Source organism: Canis lupus, chromosome 18 (assembly GCF_003254725.2).
Source record: "Canis lupus dingo isolate Sandy chromosome 18, ASM325472v2, whole genome shotgun sequence".
Taxonomy (NCBI): Eukaryota; Metazoa; Chordata; class Mammalia; order Carnivora; family Canidae; genus Canis; species Canis lupus.
In genome coordinates this window covers 52,296,310-52,316,512 of record NC_064260.1, presented here as the reverse complement: position 1 = coordinate 52,316,512, position 20,203 = coordinate 52,296,310, and the positions used below count along the sequence as shown (strand labels likewise).

At 54.6% G+C, this 20,203-nt stretch overlaps 1 protein-coding gene across 4 annotated transcripts; it reads right to left on the bottom strand.

The window, feature by feature from the left end:
* Nucleotides 1–6,147: 6,147 nt before the first annotated feature.
* MAP4K2 (mitogen-activated protein kinase kinase kinase kinase 2) lies at nucleotides 6,148–19,593 on the bottom strand. Of its 4 annotated transcripts, none has more exons than XM_049096971.1 (32): nucleotides 19,476–19,593; nucleotides 19,296–19,353; nucleotides 19,001–19,091; nucleotides 18,844–18,908; nucleotides 18,505–18,560; nucleotides 18,104–18,151; nucleotides 17,975–18,017; nucleotides 17,506–17,578; nucleotides 17,293–17,424; nucleotides 17,150–17,212; nucleotides 16,698–16,779; nucleotides 16,483–16,590; nucleotides 15,562–15,640; nucleotides 15,078–15,136; nucleotides 14,306–14,349; nucleotides 14,141–14,179; nucleotides 14,009–14,042; nucleotides 13,798–13,903; nucleotides 13,629–13,717; nucleotides 13,507–13,548; nucleotides 13,326–13,410; nucleotides 13,136–13,215; nucleotides 12,988–13,048; nucleotides 12,791–12,908; nucleotides 8,659–8,717; nucleotides 8,464–8,567; nucleotides 8,188–8,365; nucleotides 7,428–7,496; nucleotides 7,207–7,293; nucleotides 6,917–6,987; nucleotides 6,762–6,817; nucleotides 6,148–6,655 (listed from the first exon to the last, which is right to left on the bottom strand). In XM_049096971.1, exons 1-32 carry the CDS (start codon nucleotides 19,569–19,571, stop codon nucleotides 6,568–6,570), a joined length of 2,463 nt encoding a protein of 820 aa, XP_048952928.1. In that variant the 5' UTR covers nucleotides 19,572–19,593; the 3' UTR covers nucleotides 6,148–6,567. The 4 variants fall into 4 exon arrangements, with proteins under 4 accessions (XP_048952928.1, XP_048952929.1, XP_048952930.1 ...); XM_049096972.1 differs by having other exon boundaries at nucleotides 13,629–13,693; XM_049096973.1 differs by lacking the exon at nucleotides 14,141–14,179.
* Between the last annotated feature and the right edge of the window lie 610 nt (nucleotides 19,594–20,203).

Here is a 20,203-nt window from a genome sequence, read left to right as displayed (position 1 = left end):
TTCTGGCAAATTAATGAACTTGAAGGGAGTTGTGGAAACCCTGAATTTGCAGCTGGGTTTGACAGAGGTGTGGGTTACTTGGAGACCCAGGACTTCTGGCTGAATTCCTTAACCTGCAGGGTCTTCACCAACTTAGGGTAGTTCATGTCAGAATTGAATCAGATTGTAGGACACCCAGTTGGTGTCAGAGAATTGGTGTTGGAATGTAAACAGTAGGAAGTTCCAGCCCTTCTTACTAATCTTTGGCATTTTCCATGTTTTAACTCTTTATCTGGGGACGCCTGGGTGGCTCAGTGGTTGAGCATCTCATGATCCCAGGGTCCTGGGATTGAGTCCCACACCGGGCTCCCCACAGGGAGCCTGCTTTTCCCTCTGCCTGTGTCTCTGCCTCTCTCTGTGTGTCTCTCATGAACAAATAAATAAAATCTTTAAAACAACAACAACAACAAAACCCTCTACATCTGGTGGTTCAGAAACCCCAACCCCTGGCAAGATTGATCGGTAGTATCATGTCACTAGCTGACACTATAGAAGGGCTAGTCCATGGCTGTTTACCTGTGTCTGCCCTTTGGAGAGCTCCCCCTGTGATTCCATTACTTGAATTAGGAATAGTATCTACTATGGAATGAGGCATCTGTTGTGCATCAAGAACTTTTCATAATTTTGTTTTTCCTGAAAAATTGCTTATTTACCACCTCCCATTATTTTTTAAAAAAGATATTATTTATTTATTCATGAAAAGACACAGTGAGAGGCAGAGACGTACGCAGAGACGTAGGCAGAGGGAGAAGCAGACTCCATGCAGGAAGCCCAATGCAGAACTCAATCCTGGGACCTTGGGATCATGCCCTTGAGCCAAAGGCAGATGTTCAACTTCTGAGCCACCCAGGCATCCCTACCACCTCCCATTATTTTAAGTAATTTGTTTTTTGTTTTTAATATTTTATTTATTTATCCATGAGAGACACATCTGTGAGTGTCACAGTGAGAGGCAGAGACACAGGCAGAGGGAGAAGCAGGCTCCATGCGGGGAGCCCAACATGGGACTCGATCCCGGGACTCCAGGATCACGCCCCGGGCCAAAGGCAGGCGCAAAACTGCTGAGCCACCCAGGAGTCCCAAAGGTAATTTGAACTAGCAGGGAAATAGTGGAATTTGTGACTTAGGTACAGATTAGAAATCATAGTATAAAGAGTTATGTGCAAATCATATATCTAATAAAAGACTTGTATCCAAACTCTCAAAACTCAATAAGAAGACCATCTTATTTTTTAAAAAGGAGCCAAAGATTTGAACAATTTATTCTTTTTTCTTTTTTCTTTTTTTTTTTTTTTTTAAAGATTTTAACCTCTACACCCAACGTGGGGCTCAAACTCAAACTTGAAACCTAAGATCAAGAGTCACATGCTCCACTGACGGAGCTAGCCAGATGCCCCTGAACAGACTCTCTTCCAAAGTTGTGTAGATGGTAAATAAGCACAGGAAAAGATGCTTAACATCAGTCATGAATGAAATGCAGATTAAAACCACCATGAGATTATACATCTGAGTGGCTAAAATTATTTTTTAAGATTTTATTTATTCATGAGAGAGAGAGGCAGAGACATAGGCAGAGGAAGAAGCAGACATCCCTGATACATGGCTCAATCCTAGGACCCCAGGATCACGATCTGAGTCGAAAGCAGACGCTTAACCACTGAGCCACCCAGGTGTCCTTGAGTGGCTAAAATTAACCAAGACTGACCATACCTGGTGTTGCTGAGGAAGTGGAGTTAGAACTCTCCTACCTGGATTGTGGGTATGTCAAATGGTACAACCACTTTGGAAAACAATTTGGCAGTTTCTTAAAAAGTTCAATACTCACCACATGATCCAGCCCTTGTACTCCGAAATATTTATCCAAGAAAAATGAAAGCTATATGCACACAGACATAAACATGAATGTTTATAGCAGTTTTATTTGTAATAGTCCAAAACTGGAAATAGCCCAATGTCCAACAGGTGACTAGCCAAACTGCCTATGTCTCTCCCTCTCTGTATCTCATGAATAAATAAAATGTTTAAAAAAATAATTTTAGCCACATAACTATGGTACATCTATAAAATCCAGTAGTACTTGGCAATGAAAAAGAATAGCTATGAACACATGTAACAACAGGTGAATCTCATAATCTGCTTAGTGAAAGAGGCAGAGAAAAAAGGAGTGTGTACTATACGATTCTATTCATATAAATTCTGAAAAATGCAAATTCATCTGTAGTGATGGAAAGTAGCTCAGTGGGGATCCCTGGGTGGCTCAGCAGTTTGGCACCTGCCTTTGGCCCAGGGTGTGATCCTGGAGACCTGGGATTGAGTCCCACGTCGGGCTCCCTGCATGGAGCCTGCTTCTCCCTCTGCCTGTATCTCTGCCTTTCTTTCTCTCTGTGTCTCTCATGAATAAATAAAATCTTAAAAAAAAAAAAAAAAGCAGCTCAGTGGTTACTACGAGGAGGAGGGTATGATTACAAAGGGGAAAGGGAAACAGGGTGGTGGTGGTTTCCCAGGTGCATACATCTGTCATCACCAGATAGTACATTTTCAATATATGTGGTATATTGGATGCCAGTTTCCCCTCTGTTTTTTTTCTCTCTGTTTTTTTTAAGATTTTATTTTTTTAAAGATTTATTTCAATGAGAGAGAGAGAGAGAGAGCACAGTGGGGAGGGGCAGAAGGAGAGAGAGAATCTCAAGTTGACTCTCTGCTGTTTGCAGAGCTTGATGTCACAACCAGGAGATCACAACCTGAGCCAAAACCAAGGGTCAGATGCTTAACTGACTGTGCCACCCAGGTGCCCCTTTAAGATTTTAAGTAGTCTCTACACCCAAACTTACAACCCTGAAATCAAGAGTTGCATATCCTTCTGACTGAGCCAGCCAGGTACCCCAGGCTGTTATTTTTTTTTCAAGTTTAAGTAAGCTTTATACCCAATATGAAGCTCGAACTCATGACCCCGAGATCAAGAGTTGTGTGCTTTTCAGACTGAGCCAGGCAGATGCCCCTCAACAGAACTGTTTTAAGAAACAATAGAGATGGGCAGCCCCGGTGGCTGAGCGGTTTAGCGCCGCCTTCGGCCAGCGGCATGATCCTGGAGACTCCGGATCGTCCCACATCAGGCTCCCTGCATGGGGCCTGCTTCTCCCTCGGCCTGTATTTCTGCCTCTCTCTGTGTGTCTCTCATGAATAAATAAATCTTAAAAAAAAAAAACACACACACAATAGAGAGGGATTCACCCATTGTCCTACTCACAACACTGATTTCATAATCTAGGAAAAATTATCTTGGCTTTTTGTTTTCTAAGTCATTATAGGGTTTTATTTTTTGAGAGATTATTTTTAGATTTTGCTCGTTTCTGAGGTTTTGACATATGTGTAGTTTCATGTGATTTGCTGTTTTAGTTTAGTGCTCTATCTCGGAGGTTCATCTCTGTTGTTGCATTTTAGTATTACGGTATTTTCAAATCTCCCAAAGGCCCTACTGGCCAATTTAGGATTTGCTCTATTGGGAAAACACAACTGAGCAAGCTGGCCCACCCCAGAACCACCTTGTGCCCATTCCTTCATTCTGAAAGCATGACTGAGGGCCTGTTGTGCACCAGGCAGTGACCAGGCACTGGCCCTGCCACAGATGGCCAGGCCCTCGCCATGCTGAAGTCCACATTTTGGTTGTCACCTTGGCCCATGACTCGCTCTTGGGCTACGAGCCAGTTACCCAAACGTCCTGAGGCACCCATGCCTCTTCCACTTACCCACAGAATGGCTTAAAGAGGCTGAGCTGCCCTCAGAGGTTACACACAGGGAGGGCCATTTGACAGCAGCTATTGCAAGAACAAACACAGGCCACTCTGACCCAGCAATGCCACTACCAGTTCATCCTGCAGGACACTCGAATGTGTATAGTGCCATTGGTATAATTATTGCACAAGGATATTTATTGCAGTGTCGCTCTTAGTATTAAAGCAATAGAAACTAATTTACATCAGTAGGGAACTAATTACTGTGAATGGACAGGAGTTGTGGGAAAGCCATACAACAGAACACCACTAGCTCTGAAAGATGCAAAGAGGGGAACAGTGTATGGAATATGTTACTATTCATATAAAAAAAAAAAGAAGAATAAATCATATGGAACTGCTTAGATACTTTCAGAAGGGTTCAGTAACTGCGAACTAGGTAGGAGACTTTTCATTATATCTATGTTTGTTTGTTTTTAATGGCATGCCAGGGACACTGAACACATATTTAAAAGTACATAAATAAAGTAACACTTTGTCTTTTCAGCACAAATTGCCAGCAGCCTGGCCTTTCTTTGGCTTATGGCCAGCCTGCGATGCCAGTGAATATTTTATCAGAAGCCCTTGCTTTGGGCAGCCCAGGTGGCTCAGCGGTTTAGCGCCGCCTTCAGCCTAGGGGGTGATCCTGGGGACCTGGGATCAAGTCCCACGTCGGGCTCCCTGCATGGAGCCTGCTTCTCCCTCTACCTGTGTCTCTGCCTCTCTCTCCCTCTCTGTGTCTCTCATGCATAAATAAATAAAATCTTAAAAAAAAAAAAAAAGAAGCCCTTGCTTTGCCCTGACCCCCGACTTTAGCTTGTTACCCTCTTCACTCCCCAAAGCCTCCTTGTGGCAACAGGCCACAAGGTGGTGCTCGTTGCCACCGGCTGCTCTCCCACTGCTCTGAGAGTGGAAGGGCCACTCTCCCCAGGCACCTAGGGCCAGTGTCAGGGGCCTCTGTAGAGTGGGAGCTTACCTCCCCAGCTCCAGCACTCTTCAACTTAGTCCTCCATCTCCACCAGAAATCTGGAAAACGGGAAGTTAGGGAACAAACATCCCCATCATGCCACCATTTGGTCCATCACCTGTTCTCTGGGCACGTGCAGACTTTCAGATCTTGGGAGGTGCAGGTCACCCTCCTTCAGGTCTCAAGGAGAACTCAAGCATGAGTGCTGATGCACAGAAGCTCTGTCTCCTTCCCTGTCTGGCAATCTATTTCAGCCAAAAAACCCTAGGAGTCAGAACAGTCGGGGTTCTGCAGGAGGGCAGAGGACAATATAACAACCTGGGGTGGCCAGGGGCCCCTGGCAGGTGCTAGGGACTGGGCTGCTGCAGGCTTTTAACATAGGCTTCCATTACCCACCACCCACCCACCCTATTTGCATCCATGTATCAAATACCAGCACCCCACCTGGTGGAAAGAAATTCTTAATTCAAACACTTGCCTTGAAGATCAGAAGAAAGATAATTAGGCTGCATTAGAGAACTGACCTGTGGGCCTTTGCTTAATTAAGCTCTTCCCCCAGACCCAGGGCCTTCCCACCCTATGCAGTCGTGGTCCTGTGTGTGCACCTGACCTCTCCTTTAAGGCCATCCTGCCTCTTTGGCCTCACCTGCCCAAAGACTCTGGTCAAGAGCAGGCTGGTCAGTGCCTGGAGCCATGCAGGGGATGGAAGGGGGCACCCTGGCCTGAGGATACGGAGACCACCAAGGGAAAAGTGCAAGAATGACCATGCAAAGCACAGGTCAGCCATGGGCAGACAGGCAGCCCCTCTGAGATGCAGGCTCCAGCAAAGATGGCTCCCTTCACTGGGGGCTGGTCCACATCTTGGTACTGACCCCTTTGTGAGCCCAGGGTCTGGCACTGAGGAGCCTATCTGGAATACCTGCTAAATGGACACAGGCTAATCTTCCCAGAGTCTAGCCTGATGATGGGGCCCATACTCCGTGATCTTGGCCTGATGGAGCACATGGATACCTAGACAGCAGCTGGGAGGCAGGGAGGCAGCCCCAGGCTTGGGCAGGGGATACAGGTTGGGCAGGCTGTGTCCAGAGACCGAAGCCTCGCTGGCACAAGGTAGAGCAGCCAGTGGCTGGCCCTTCCTGGGCCCTGGATGCCCGGTAGACAGTGCCCCCGACAAGCCTCCCCCTCACCTCCAGCTGGCTCCCCCATTAGAGCCACCAGAACACTGATGGTCCACCCACCCTTCCACAGGACATGCAGAGCACCTGGTGCCACATTAAGATGTGCAGGAGGGAGGGAGGGAAGGAGGAGGGAGACGAGACAGTGGGCTCAGCTCCACAACCCCCTATCCCCAACAAAGAGGGATCAGTGGAGTAAAATCAAACCAGCTTTAATACCAATATAGTTTCTCTCTTAAATACCATGTTCCCCAGGGCAGGGTACAGGGGCAGGCTCTTGGCTGGAAGAATGGAAAGGACATGTGGAACAAAATGGAATGGATTGCCTGGGCCTGCTCCCACCCTGCCTGGGGCGCTTGCCACAGGGCTTGGGCTGCCCACAGGGGAGGGGGAGGTGACAGCAGCTTCCTCTGGTCCAGTTTTGCGGGGCCTGGGAGGTCTGGGGTCGGCTCTCCTCTCCTCTGCAGCCCCAAAACTCTTCTCAGGATTATTTCTGCCCTTCAGACCAGCAGAGCCTGGGCTCCTCTGACCTGGGAGGGGCCCTTTTGCCTAAAAGAGAAGGCAGCTAAGGCCTGGGGGCAGGGTGAGGGGATGCCACTGGCCAGACCTGGCCCTCTCAGTAACTGCTCTGGTGGCCCGTTAGAATGTACAGGTTGCTGTGAGCCCCAGGGTTGTCAGTGGGAATGCTCTCAAGGATGATATCTCTGGAGAGGAGAGAGAACCAGAGGTGAGTAAGGCAGGGAAGGCCTGTGGGCACATCTGTATAGCCTCAGGGGCATTTGAAAGGGAGGCGGGGCCACCCCATCCTACCTGTGGGCCCCAAGCACTCGGAAGATCCTTGTCTCATCTGTGATCTCCTGGGTCACCTGGGAAGAAAAGGGGTACTGAGGTCACCCCAACGGGCCCTCCCCTATGAGGTGGAGACAACCAGGTCAGGGGCAGCCAGGTTCCTGAGTTCCACTTACCTCGTTGGTGTCCAGGCTACGGCCTTGCATTCCATGGCTCCAGAAGGCCAGCACGCTGTCTTGCAGACACACTAGGAGCAATCAGGCTGCCATGAGCCCTACACCTGCCCTGAGGATGCCGGCTCCCCTGTCACCCCCTGGGCCCAGGTCTGGGCCACCAAGGTCCTCATAGACCACAGCCACAGCTGTGGCACCTGCCTCCTTGTCCCAGTGCAGCCCCAGGCCCCTAGGCAATATCACATGCTCTAGCCTGGGGATGTTCCCACCCCAACACCATCTGGCTCACTCACCCACAGTCTCGATGGGGAAGTCAAAAGTCAGCAGGGGTGCTAGGATGGCCGTGGGCTCGCCCAGCAGGTTGACGATCCTCACGCAGCCTGTACAGGGAGAGGGCTGGTGGGTGGGAATGGGGTCCTTCCCTTCTGGGGAGGCAGACCCACATTCACATGGCTTCCCTCACCTTCCCCTTACCCCTTCTACCGCCCCCAGCCATGACCTCAGGGGCACTCACGGTCAAAGCAGACCAGGACTGTGTCCCTGTCCACCTGGATCACCTGGTGGGCTGTGCCCGGGAGCCCCTCTGCAGGCAGACAAGGGAGACATGGCTTGGCTGAGTCACCAGCCCCACTCTGGCCCCACAAAGACACGGGATATGGCTACAGTCAGCTGTCCCCACAAGCACATTTCAACCCCACAGCAGTCGGACTGAAGTCACCCCCACCCCCACCCCCACCCCACCCAGCTGGGGCCTGAGGCTCAGGGTGGCAAGGTGAGACCCAGGGAACCGTGGGAGGGCGGGGTCTCTGGAGCCTGGAGAAGTACCCTGTGTGACTCCATCACGGCATAACCACAAATCTCTGAGCCTTAGTTCCCTCGTTTGTAACACAGGCGTGACAATGCCGACCTTGCAGGGCTGTCGTATTAAGAATGAAAGCCTGCACTGAGGCCCCTGGCCACTCACTGTGCTCCCCTGAGCTGTCCCAACCCAGTGTCCTGCTTGCTTGCTCAGAATGAAGGTTTCTCGCTTCCACCTTGCCCATTTGGTTCTGTCCCTGCGGCCCCCTACAGCGTCAGTTAGGTTTTTCTTAGCTGCTGAGCCCTGTGGTCTAATGAAACCTTTTACAGAAGCCTGGCAGAGGGGAGGCTGGGAGCTCCAAGCTGTGGGGAACACAATCCCTAGCTACCAGAGCTACTCTCTCTCTCTCTCTCTCTCTCTCTCTCACACACACACAACACACACACACACACACACACACACCCCTCTAGCTCACCAGGTGGTATGAGGACATCAGGCGTCAAACCGGCCTCCAGGGGCAGGATGTGGAAGAGAACTCGGCAGCCAGGCCCCTCGGGGCCCTCAGCCCCGACACACACCTGCGGTAACTCCTTCCCATCCAGCACCAGTGGCTCCAGCATCCCTGCTGGGCTGGGCAAGGGGCTGGAGAAGTTCTGGGGGCAGCAGGGGTGCTCAGGTCTCCATCTCTCCCCTGCAGGCCCATTGCCACCACCCAGGCCTCAGCCGTACCCCCTCCCCGCCTGCCCCGCACCTTCAGCAGCAGGAACTTCTGGAGAGGCTCGTACCACTGTAGCAGGAGCAGGCTGGCAGGCAGGGCAGCCAGTAGGAAGGTGCTGCCAGTGTAGGGGTTCCGCACTGCAACAGAGGCAGGCGGGTCATGCTTGTGACCCTGTGACCCTGTGACCCAAGCCCTCCCCTGCCACTCCCGCCCCAGCCCTGCTCTTACCCACACGACACTGCAGGCAGCCTTTGGTGTCTGGAATCTTGGTGGACAAGGCAAAGCGCCTGTGGAGGTGACGACCGGGGTATGTGTCATGGGTGCCAGCCACGGTCAAGGCCCCACAGAGCCCTGAGATAAGCATTATCACCTTCCCTGCCTCATAGGGGAGAAACTGAGGCTCCGAGAGGCCGAGTAGCTTAGCTGTGCATGGCACGAGATCCGATGCAGGTCTCACAACACCAGCACCCACCTCTGCCGCCTACAGTCCAGGGCTTTGGTCGCAGAAACACCTTTAACTGTGCAACTTTGAGCAACTCACTTAATCACCTCCTGACTCAACTTCCTCATCTGTAGAATGGGGGTAACGATGGCACCGAACTCGTAGTGAGAAGGCCTTGCACACAGCCTGGCACGCTGCATGCACTCATGAAGGACTGGCTTTTCCCATTCTGAATTATTACCTCCCCACCTACTTCTGGTCAGTGAAAATCCTCTTTATAAAGGCAGAGGCAAGGTATAAAAGCAGACGCAAATGAGGAAACAAGAGCATAGAAGGTGCAGGAGCTGAGGGCCAGCCCTGCCGGGTAGGCCCAAGAAGATTAAGACTCGCAAGAAGGGGATCCCTGGGTGGCTCAGCGGTTTGGCGCCTGCCTTTGGCCCAGGGCGCGATCCTGGAGTCCCGGGATTGAGTCCCGTGTCAGGCTCCCAGCATGGAGCCTGCTTCTCTCTCCTCCTGTATCTCTGCCTCTCTTTCTCTCTATCATAAATAAATAAATAAATAATCTTTAAAAAAAAAAAAAAAAAAGACTTGCAAAAAAACCACAAATGAACGAAAGGCCTGCCCTCTACTGCCTGGGCTACAGGGACACCACAGGGGGCTGGCGGATGGCTGGCCTTGCCTTGGTGGCAGGGGAAAAGCGGAGTCCTTGCTTTGGTTACTAGCTGTCCCCAAGCCCTCAGGGGACCCTCTGAGCCTGTTTCTTCCTCTGGGGAACAGGGTTGCACGTCTGAAGGCCTGCCACCTCCTCCCAGCACCCTTGGCTGTGTGGGCCCTCTGCTGGGATGTGGGCCCCACCGAGGCAGCCTGTGCCCCTTTTTCTTTACCCCGTCTTCTCTTTTCTTCTCTCTCCCTTTGCTTTGGCCATTCTCCTTCCCAACTGGCCTTTGAATGGGACAGAGGCAGATATTTTTGTATCTGCTTTTTTTTTTTTTTTTATTCCAAACAATTCTGGCTCTCTACTTTTTATGTCTGAAGTGGACATCGTGACTCTGTGGTTTTCCAAACACACACCCAAAGCTCCCAGTGACTCGCTGGGGCTCAGGCGGGCCTGTTTCCTGCAGGTCCTGGGACAGAGCAGAGGTTTGCTTGGGGATTGAGCTCAGGAAGAAGCCCCAGGGCCACAGGGCTCCAGATGTGGTAGGTGAAGTGAGCCCACTGCAGGAAGGGACTGAACCCCCAGCCCCCCACCGCCGGGGTAGCCACATAGCCTGACCTCTCCACCATCCCTACCAGCCACCTGGACAGGGCAACCTCTAGGCCCACAGCCCAGACCTCTCCTCGAATTCAGCCTCCTCCAGCCCACTGCAGACAGATCTCAAACTCAATGTGACAACACTGAATTCTGCTCCACCCACACCTAATGACAGCCCTAACCTTCCTGCTTCCCCGGCCAAAAACCCCAGAGTCATCCTTCACTCCTCTTTCTCTTCTATCCACCAACTGTCAGGAAATCCTGCTGACTCAACTTGCAAAAGAAAATCTGAATTCAGCTGCTTTTCAGCTCCTTCACTGCTACTCTGGCCCATGCCACAGTCACCTCCCACCTGATGATTACAAGAGCCTCCTAACAGGCTTTCCTGCTTTCCCCTCACTCCTTCAGTCTATTCTCTTTTTTCTTTTTTTTTCTTTTTTTTTTTTTTTTTTTTTTTTATTAAAGCACGGGACAGGACCCGTGGGCAGAAAGAGCTGCATTGGCTTCATGAGGAGTCGCCTATCATAGACTTCAAGTTGAGAGGGAGTTAGGGAGAGCGTCTCTCTCTCTCTTTTTTTTTTTTTTTTTAAATTTATGATAGTCACACAGAGAGAGAGAGAGAGAGAGGCAGAGACACAGGCAGAGGGAGAAGCAGGCTCCATGCACCGGGAGCCTGACGTGGGATTAGATCCCGGGTCTCCATGATCGCGCCCTGGGCCAAAGGCAGGCACCAAACCGCTGCGCCACCCAGGGATCCCCTTCAGTCTATTCTCAACACAGCAGCTGGAGGGATCCCATGAAGACCTCAGTCCATGTCACTCTTCTGCAGTGGCCCTCAGGCGGCTCCAAGTCAAAGCCAAAGGCCTCACTGTGGCTACAAGGCCCCTCAGATCATCTTCCCTGTACTCCATCCATTTGGCTGCACCAGTCTTCCTGCTGTTCCTCAAATAGGCCAAGCCTTTTCCTGCCCCAGGGCCTTTGCACTGGCTGCCTGCCCCCACCCCCTGGGATGCTTTCCCCCCAGATATCAACAAGGCCTGCTCTAACTCTTAACTCAAATGGCATGGTCTCAGCAAGATCCTTCCTGATTCTTCCTGTACCACTTTCCCCTAGGTGCATCACCACGGAATACCTTTTCTATATTGGTTGGTTGTTGTGACAAGAATGTCTGGGGAACACGAGGACTTTTTAGTTCACAGAGCCCCCAGACATGTACTGAGTAGATACTCTCTAGATGACTGAACAAGGGACTCTACCTCGGACATCCTCCTGGACATCTCATTAAACACACGACATAATCTACATCCCTGAGGCCTCCTAGTCCTTTCATCCTCCCTCCTGCTCACTCTAGTCGGGGCCCCAGACCCTGTCAACCCTGCTTCCTGAATCTGGCCCAAGGCCATCCAGCTTTCACCACCCCGGAGCCTGACCCCCACAGCCTCAGGTCACTCCGCCGACCTCTTTCCTGGGTGCCCTCTCACCAGCCTCCCTGTCATTGCTACCACTCTCAGCACAGCCAGCCTCTAGTCTTTATCTGTCTAGACGAGACGAGCCCTGCTTTCTCGACCCCCAGCTCTAAGAAAAGGCATGTAACCCAGGCCTGGCCCCCATGCCCCCCAGCCCAAGCTCTTCATGCTGTGGCCACAGGGACAGGCTCAGAAGTGGGCAGGGACCTAAGCTATATCGATGACAACTGGCCCCCAGACTCTGTGGGAATTACTCAGACATGGAAGTTCTAGTACTGCAGGGCTGTTAGCTAATGGAATGCTGGCCTGGAACTATGGGCATCCATCACTGGACAGGAAAGCCTACCTGAGAATGAAAGTGATAGAGGAAAGCAGAGCCAAGAACTGCGGGAGAGTCCTGATGAAGCCATTTAAGCCTGGATCCAGCTTGGCCTGAAGCTAACTCTACCCCTGAACTCGCAGTTACATGAACCCTAAATTCTTTTTTGTACTTAAGTCAATGACTTGCTTCACCTGCAACAAGGAGAGTCCCGAGTGACATATAGAGTGATCCTCCTAAAATGCTCACGGTGCTGCTGCCAGTTGAACAAAAACCCAGGTCCTGGACCTGGCATCAAAGGAAGGGCTCTGCCACTCATGCATCTTTCCCTCAGGCTTCTCCACCCTCCTCCCTCAGGCCAAACAGCCTTCCAACTCCTCAGATCACCCACAAGAATTCACTGGTGCTCTTCCCCTGCCTGGAATGCTGTTCCCAAATTCACCTGCCTGGAAGCCCACCATGCACTTTCCAGCTCCATGCAGTTATACAGCCAGCCTCCCAGAGGCCTCTGCACCCCTCTCAGCTCTCCCTCTGGCTCACTTTGGGGCCAGGTACTGACCGTCAAGGACACATTTGATCTGCTGTCTACAAGCCTAGCTTATGACCAGGCCTACAGCAAATGCTCAGTAAATATGTGCCCCGTCCCCCAATAACCACAACTGCCTCACTCGGTCCCTTCGGTTTGCAATGGGCCTGGGGCGGGTACTGCCAACATGACTCACAGATGAGGAGACTGGACTCAGAGAGGCCAAGGGACATCCGAGATCCAAGCCCAGGCACACGGAGGCCATATTCCAACCCTGGCCCTGCTCCTCTGCCTCCCCCCTTCCCACCCGCTGCCCGCTGCCCGGGGCCTGGCCAGGCTCCCCTGGGTCCCTGACCTGGGAATGATGCGCTGCGTGAGGCGGTTGGTGGGGATGGAGAGGGGAACCTGTTGCTGAAGTCTTCGCTGCTCAAACAGGCCTGGAAGGTCATGGGCCCAGATGTGCGTGGATTTCCCTGCCAGGGAGGGAGAGGGGCTCAGAGAGTGATGGTCGGAAGGGTGTGGCCCTGGCCTCCCGCCTGCCCCGACCCATACCTGAGAGTGACAGCAGTACGTTATTCACACAGTAGAGCCAGGTGCAGCGGGGTGAAATCAGCTAGAGGCCATGGAATGACAGATGGACAGGGAGTCAGCACTCCACGCCCCCCGGGCCCTCTGCCCCGCAACGCCTGCCAGGCCTCACCTTCTCCAGTGTATCCTCATGCAGTTCATGCAGGTTGAGGGTGTAGATGCCTTCCTCGGCCCCCACCACCAGGAACTGGTCTGGGGGTGTGGGTACAGGGTTAGAGGTCAGTCTTACCCTCCCATCCCACCCCATCCCCAGCCCAAGCTGTGGATTCCCAGGCTCCTGCTTCTTCCCTGCCCCGGCCTACCCCGGGTGACAGGGTGAATCCAGGTGACAGCAGCATGGATCCGCAGGGGGCAACCATTGAAGACCTTGGAGAAGCAGGCACCCATCTGAGGAGAAGGCAAGAGGCCAATGAAGAAGGCAGGCACCACAGGGTGGCAGGCGATGAGGCAGCAGGGCGGCAGGGCTGCAGAAGAAACACTTACGTGCACCTTGGGGGTTGGGGGGAGCCCGTGGCACGATGATCTCTGCAAGGGAGGGAGAAGTCAGGGCCAAGGTAGCACCCCCAGTGTCCCATCGTCCCAGCCCCTCTGTGGTCTCCCCTCACCTCTGGATCCTCTTTGTGCTTCATGGTAGCCCAGGCAGTGGGGAGCAGAGGGGGGTTGGCAGGGCCTGGGAGAGGTGGAGGTGAGGTTCCTACAGGCACAGACCCGCTATGAGTTCCAGCTCTAGCCCCACCCCGAGCCTGCCTCCCACTCCCCTAAGCCTGGACTCACCCAGAGGGCTGGATAGAGGGTCTTCCGCTGGAGGCTCAGGGGGGGCCGGCCCCAAGAATGGGGTCCGCTTGATGGTTCCTATGGTGTCGCCTGGGGAGTCCAGCTCCTGGCAGGAAAGTCAGGGGACTGAGCCCCACTGTCAGCAAGGCTCCGTGACCTGGCCCCACTCCCAGCTGCACCTCTACAGGGGCCCTGCTTCCCCACTCCATACCTGGAGTTCCAAGGCTGGCCGGATGGTCAGGCTCCTAGGGGGGGGACAAACCAGAGGGACATGAGCTGTGAAATCTGACCAGGCCCCAGGTCCAGCTATCTCCCCACCCCTGTTTCAGGCCCAGCTTCTCACCTTTCCTCTAGGGCCTCCTCAACCGACTGTAGCAGGCTCCTGGGCAGGAGGGGACGAGATAAGCCCCCACCCCTCCCCTGAAGCCTCCCTCTCCCTCCTCTGCCCCTTCCCTGAAGCCTCCCTCCTCCTCACCCCTCCCCTGGAGCCTCCCTCTCTCTTGCTCACCCACTCAGCTCCTCCTTTCCCAGCAGTGTCCACTCCTCCTCCCACTGAGGGGAAACCAAGTCAGAACAACCAAAAGAGAAGCAGAGGGAAGAGAAGCAACATGAGAGGGTGATCAAGAAACTGGGAGAGCAACCCTGGTGGCTCAGCGGTTTAGTACCGCCTTCAGCCCAGGGTGTGATCCTGGAGACCCGGGATTGAGTCCCGCGTTGGGCTCGCTGCATGGAGCCTGCTTCTCTCTCTGCCTGTGTCTCTGCCTCTCTCTGTGTATCTCTCATGAATAAATAAATAAAATCTTTATTTATTATTTACCTTTAAAATAAAATCTTTAAAAAAGAGACTGTGGGAGAGAAGACAGACAGATGGAAAATGACGTGGTAACAGCCAAGAAAATTGTGAGCGAGAAACAAGGAGAGGCAAGGAAACTATGAAAGAGGAGGACAGAAGATCGGTGAGAGGGGGACAGAGTAGCAGCCAGAGCCAGAGCTGGTGGGTACGACAGCTGGGTGCAGACGCAGAATGGGCAGAGAACCATGCTAGGGTGGGGGTGGGCTCGTGCCTGTACAGGCCTACTTTCTAGAAAGGTGTGGTCACTGTGCCTAGGAAGGAGCCTCCCACCCCATGTTTTGGGGCGGGGGGGCAAGCCCACCCACACGGCTTTCCCAGGCCTCAGGGCCCAGCTGCTGCAGCTTCAGAGATCTGAGGCACTCGATCTCCAACACAGCTCCCTCGGCTGCCCCCGCACACCACCCTCCCACAGCACCGGCCCCCTCACCGGCTCATTTAGTGGGTCTGTTTCCTTCCTGCGTGGGGCACCAAATTTCACCTGGTGAACTGAGGGGCCCAGGGTACGCGAGTTAGCAAGGTGGGCTCCTGACTGACCCTCATACTCACACAAATGCCTCCACACAGTGCTCCACCAGATTCATGCACACACCTACAGCCTCCCACCAGATCCCCACACACAACTCCCCCACCAGATTCAGACACACACAGCCTCCACCACAGCCACCCACCAGATCCCCACACAGGCTCCCACCAGATCCCCACCACAGCAAGCCCCACCGGATCTATACACAGCTCCCCTACCAGACCCATACACATAGCCCTCCACTAGATTCAGACACACACAGCCCCCAAATCCACACACACAACTCCCAACCAAATCTACACACAGTTCCCACACTAAATCCACACACACACAACCCACACACACACCAAATATATAAACACACATGTAGACTCCCAAGCGGACTCACACTGGATCTCCGAGGGGGTCCTTTCGGCTGGGCCGTGCTGACCCCGGGAGTGAATGGTGTCTGGAAATATGTCGTAAGTCTAGGAAGGAACACAAACGGTTGACACACATCCAGCACTCACTGCCCGCCAGGTATGACAGAAGTGCTTTATATACACGGATGTGTTTTGTTTTCACAACCCTCCGAGATTATAAGATTAAACGGCACCCTCCTTTAGAAGATGAGAAAACCAGCGAAAGATCACACAGAAACCAAAAGATAGCTAAGCTAGGGTGAGGGCAGCCTGAGCTAAGGCCAGGAGTTTATCAAGCGGGTGGTACTGAGGGCAAGATGGGCCCAGGGAAGATTTCTAATGGGTGGGCTTGTCTGGAGAAAAACTCCCAGTGCTGGAAATATTCAAGTTACTAAGGAACCTGATCTGGGGGCACCTGGGTGGCTCAATAGGTTAAGTGTCTGCCTTTGGCTCAGATCACAGTCTCAGGGTCCTGGGATCCAGCCCCACATCAGACTCCCTGCTCAGCAGGGTACCTGCTACTCCCTCTCTCTCTGTCCCTCCTCCCCACTTGTGCTCTCTCTCTGCCTCTAAATAAGTAAGTAAGTAAGTAAATAAATAAATAAATAAATAAATAAATAAATAAATCCTTTTAAAAAAGGGGTGCCTAGGTGGCTCAGCGGTTGAGCATCTGCCTTTGGCTCAGCGTGATCCAGGTTCCTGGGATCAAGTCCCACATCAGGTTCCCCAACAGGGAGCCTGCTTCTCTCTCTGCCTTTATCTCTGCCTCTGTCTGTGTCTTTCATGAATAAATAAATAAAGTCTTAAAAAAAATCTTAAAAAAAAATAAAGGAATCTAACCTGTATCACTTCTGCATTCCTTACCACCTGGCGAGGTCAAGATCCATTCCTTAGCTCCCCTCACTTACCTCTAGGTCACAGTCCTCTGGGGAGAGGGTTCCCAGGTGGGGGTCATTGGCTTTGTCCAACAGCTGTGTGAGAAGAGCCCGAGGGAGGTGCTGGGTTGTGAACGGGTGCTAGAGAATTGAGGGGGTGCACAGGTTGCTTCCTGGCCTCCTGGCCTCCTGGCCCCCAGGCCTCTACCTTCAAGAATTTAGGCTCCTGCCCTGCTCCCGTCTCCCACCTGCAGAAGCTTCTCTGCTGTGGGCCTCTTCTTGGGGTTCTTGGTCAAGGCTAGCTTGAGGAAATGGTGGAAATTCTGGGTCCTAGTGGGTATAAAAGCCCCCCCGCCCCCAGACCCAGGTTAGAATACATGTAGGGCATCCTGCCAGCTGCCCCCTACCACCATTCCAGAGGAGGGAGTCTGCTCCCAGGAACCAGACTGAGGCCAAGGGCAGCTGGCGAAAGCAATATTGTGGTGACAGGGCAGCACCTCCATCATTAACCATCAGCCCTTCCTCCCGGCCTACCCTGAATCCCCTGGCCCAGGAGCAGGGCTTGGGTCCCTCCCACAGATGGTTCGCAAAAACTGAACGAGCAGGGCTCCTCAGGCGCGCCCTGGGAATTGGCAGAAGGTTCTCCGCCCCCGCGGAGACTGCTGGGAAGGAGGCCCCAGCAGGGGATGTGGGCCCTCACCAACGAGTCTTGTCTCTCAGCCTAGGCGGCTGGAAGCTACTCTTCGACATGAGCATCAGGGCCCTGTGGAGAGCACGAGGTCAGGGGAGAAGGTCAGCAGGGCCCTGGAGGTCAGGCAAGGGGCAAAGAAGTGTTGGGCAGACCTCATGGGGTGCAGATGGAACAGAGGGGGCTGCAGCTCGCCCAGCTCGATGGCGGTGATGCCCAGGGCCCAGACGTCACACAATTCATTGTAGCCTCCTTTGCGCTCCACAGCAGCCACCTCTGGGGCCATCCTAGAGGCAGGGTCACAGAGGGGATGGCCAGATGCCCCACCTGTGCTGCCCCCCCTCAGCCCAAGGCCTGTACAGCCTCACCAGTATGGAGTCCCAATGAAAGACCTCCTCTTAGCCACGGACGCCGTCAGCTCGCCTGACACCCCAAAGTCAGCTGTGGGGAGAAAGAGCTACTCCCACCCGCCCTCTGGCTACCACTCCCCAATCACCTCAGAGCTGAGGCTCGGAATGCACCTGTAGGGTTGAGAGAGTAGGCAGCCCAGGTTCAGCCACAACTGCCACAGGTCCAAGGTAAGGCAAGGCAAGGTTCCCCTCCGAGAGGGGTCAACCACCTTCTATCCCTGACCAAGTGCGCAGTGCCACGTTAGACTCCATACAGACCCAACCATGTCAAACTTCTAGCAGGGAAGGATCCACTTTCTCAGTGGGGAAACCAAGGGTTAAGTGGTAAAGTGACTTGCCCAAGGACACCCCACACTTGAATATAGACTCTAAGACTCCATGAGCTCCCACAGAACCCTCACCCTGATTGTGTTCCCGGGGTACTGACCCAGCTTGACATCTCCCTGGAGAGTGAGGAGAAGATTGGCTCCCTGTGGGAATGGAGGAAAGAGAATCCCGTCTGGTGCCCCCAAGAGCTTCCTCCTCCCTCCTGTGATGCCCCTGGCCAGACCCCTACCTTGATGTCTCTGTGGATCTTCCCCTGAGAATGCAAGTGGTGCAGCCCCTGGAGACAAAGAGGAGCTCCTGCAAGCAACCACCCAGGACTATCCCCCCTTTCCTGAGTCCCCTCTCACCACTGGGCCCCCCACCCAAGCAGCTTCCTCCTCCCCTCTCCCCAAACAGGAAGTGACTGAGCCAAGAGGGAAATGTGCTGCTTCCGGCAACAGGGTTGGGGCCCCTTCCCCCCTAGGACCCACAGCCCCTCAGGCCAGCTCTGCCTGAGGCACTCCACCCACCCCCCAACACACACACACACACACACACACACACACGCATGCACACTGGCCAGGCTAACTGGGCTCCCTGCCCACGGCTCCTGGGGACTTCAGGTATGAACAGCCTCAAGGGCCCAGCTACCTTCAGTGCCTCTCGGCAGACATAGGCGATCTGCCGTTCCTCCAGGGGCCCAGTGGCTGTAATGGAAGGGGTGAAGGCTGGCACAGAAGTCTGGAGGATATGCTGACCTTCCCAGGCCACCCAGGCATTACTAGGTGAAAGAGGTGTTGGCCACATCCCCTCCCTGCACAGTCCGGGATAGGGCCCAGAGGAAGACACCATTTCTTCAAGGTCACACAGCCAGTAAGGAGTAAAGGGCCCAAGTCCAGGACCCCAGCTCTCCTCTCCTGCCCCATGCTGGGGAAGGGCTGGTTGGGAAAAAGGCTGTGGCCCTCTGGTGCCTGGAGTTCTGGCCCTCACCGTGGTAAATCTCCTGCAGGGACCCCCCTCCGCAGAACTCCATGCAGATCCACAAGCGGTCATTCCTGGGGGAGGGGGGGCACAGAACTGGGGTGGGCACATGGCAGGGCCACATGGGGACTGCCTGGGGGTAGGCAAGGGGATAAAGCAGCCTCACCTGAGGTAGCTGCCAATGTAGGCCACCACATTGGGGTGACGGCACTCACGCAGTATGGTGATTTCCTGCTGGAGGGAGCTGATGTCGTCCCCTGGGGAGCACAGGGCATCATGGGGGAGGGCTCATAGGATTGCTCTCAGTGCCCCCATCTGCAAAATGGGCACATCTGGGCCAGACATATTTCCAAGTGGCAGTACCTGGGGCCTGGGGCCTGCCTCTCAGGGGGCCAACTCTTAGCGCCCGCCGGGCGCTCTGCCCTCCCTCCAGTGCAGCGGCCCTGGCCCCGGGCCCTCACCTGGGTCTAGCTTGACTATCTTGACCGCGGCCAGTTCGGAAGTGACCGTGTCGCGGGCCTGCAGGGGCGGAGGAGGTGAAGCGGGATGAGGAGGGGGCGGGGCTGGGGCTGGATCCGCCGTGGGGCGCACAGCCGGTGCCCTCCCCGCCGCTCTCCCGCCCGTGCGGCTGCCTGGCGCACCTTGTAGACGTCGCCATAGGTCCCGGCCCCCACGCGCTGCAGCAGCTCGAAGCGGTCCCGCGGGTCCTGCAGCGACACGTCCCGCAGCAGCGCCATTGCCCGGCGCCGGGCGGGAGGGCGGGAGGGCGGGCGGGCGGGCGGTCGTGAGCCGCGGAGCCGCGGAGCCGCGGAGCCGCGGAGCCGGCGCGGGACGGCGCGGCGCGGCGCGGCGCGGGGCGGAGCGGGGCGGGGCAGGACCGCGGGGGCCGGCGAGGGTGGCTCGGAGGCCGCGGGGGCGGGGCCGGGAGGAGATGCCCCGCCGCCCGGCCGGGAGGAGGCGCCGGCGGGACCGGCCCTCTGCGGGGAGGGGAAGCCCCGAGGCCCGGCGGAGCCGAGCCGAGCCGAGCCGAGCCGAGCAGAGCGCGGCCCTTCAGCCAGACAGCCGCTCCCCGCGCCCTGCAGGTGGGAAGCCCGACGGCCGGGGGGCAGAGGGCCGACCCCCTCCGTCCCGCCCGCCATTTCCCCGAGGAAACACGGACGTGTGCTTGTTTTTTTTTTTTTTACAAAATGTATTCATCTTCCTTGGAACTGAAAAATAAATCTATGTACAAAACAGGAAGAGATCAGGCTCCCCTCACCCACTCGTAAACCCCTGCAGATTTCCTCCAGAGTCCCCTGAGACGGGCTGGACCTCGGGGAGGTTCCCAGAGGGTCGGAAAGAGGTCTGCTCTGATCTGGGGCCAGTTTGG

Bases quoted from the DNA above. Each gene is read 5' to 3' on its own strand.
- MAP4K2 (XM_049096971.1), bottom strand. From the start codon at position 19,571: ATGGCGCTGCTGCGGGACGTGTCGCTGCAGGACCCGCGGGACCGCTTC. The intron at 17,425-17,505 runs GTGAGGCTGTAC...CCCTGCCTCTAG, and splicing joins TTCATTGGGACTCCATACTG to GATGGCCCCAGAGGTGGCTG. The intron at 7,497-8,187 runs GTGAGCTAGAGG...GTCTGCCTGCAG, and splicing joins TGATGTCCTCATACCACCTG to AGGGGCTCCCGGGCACAGCC.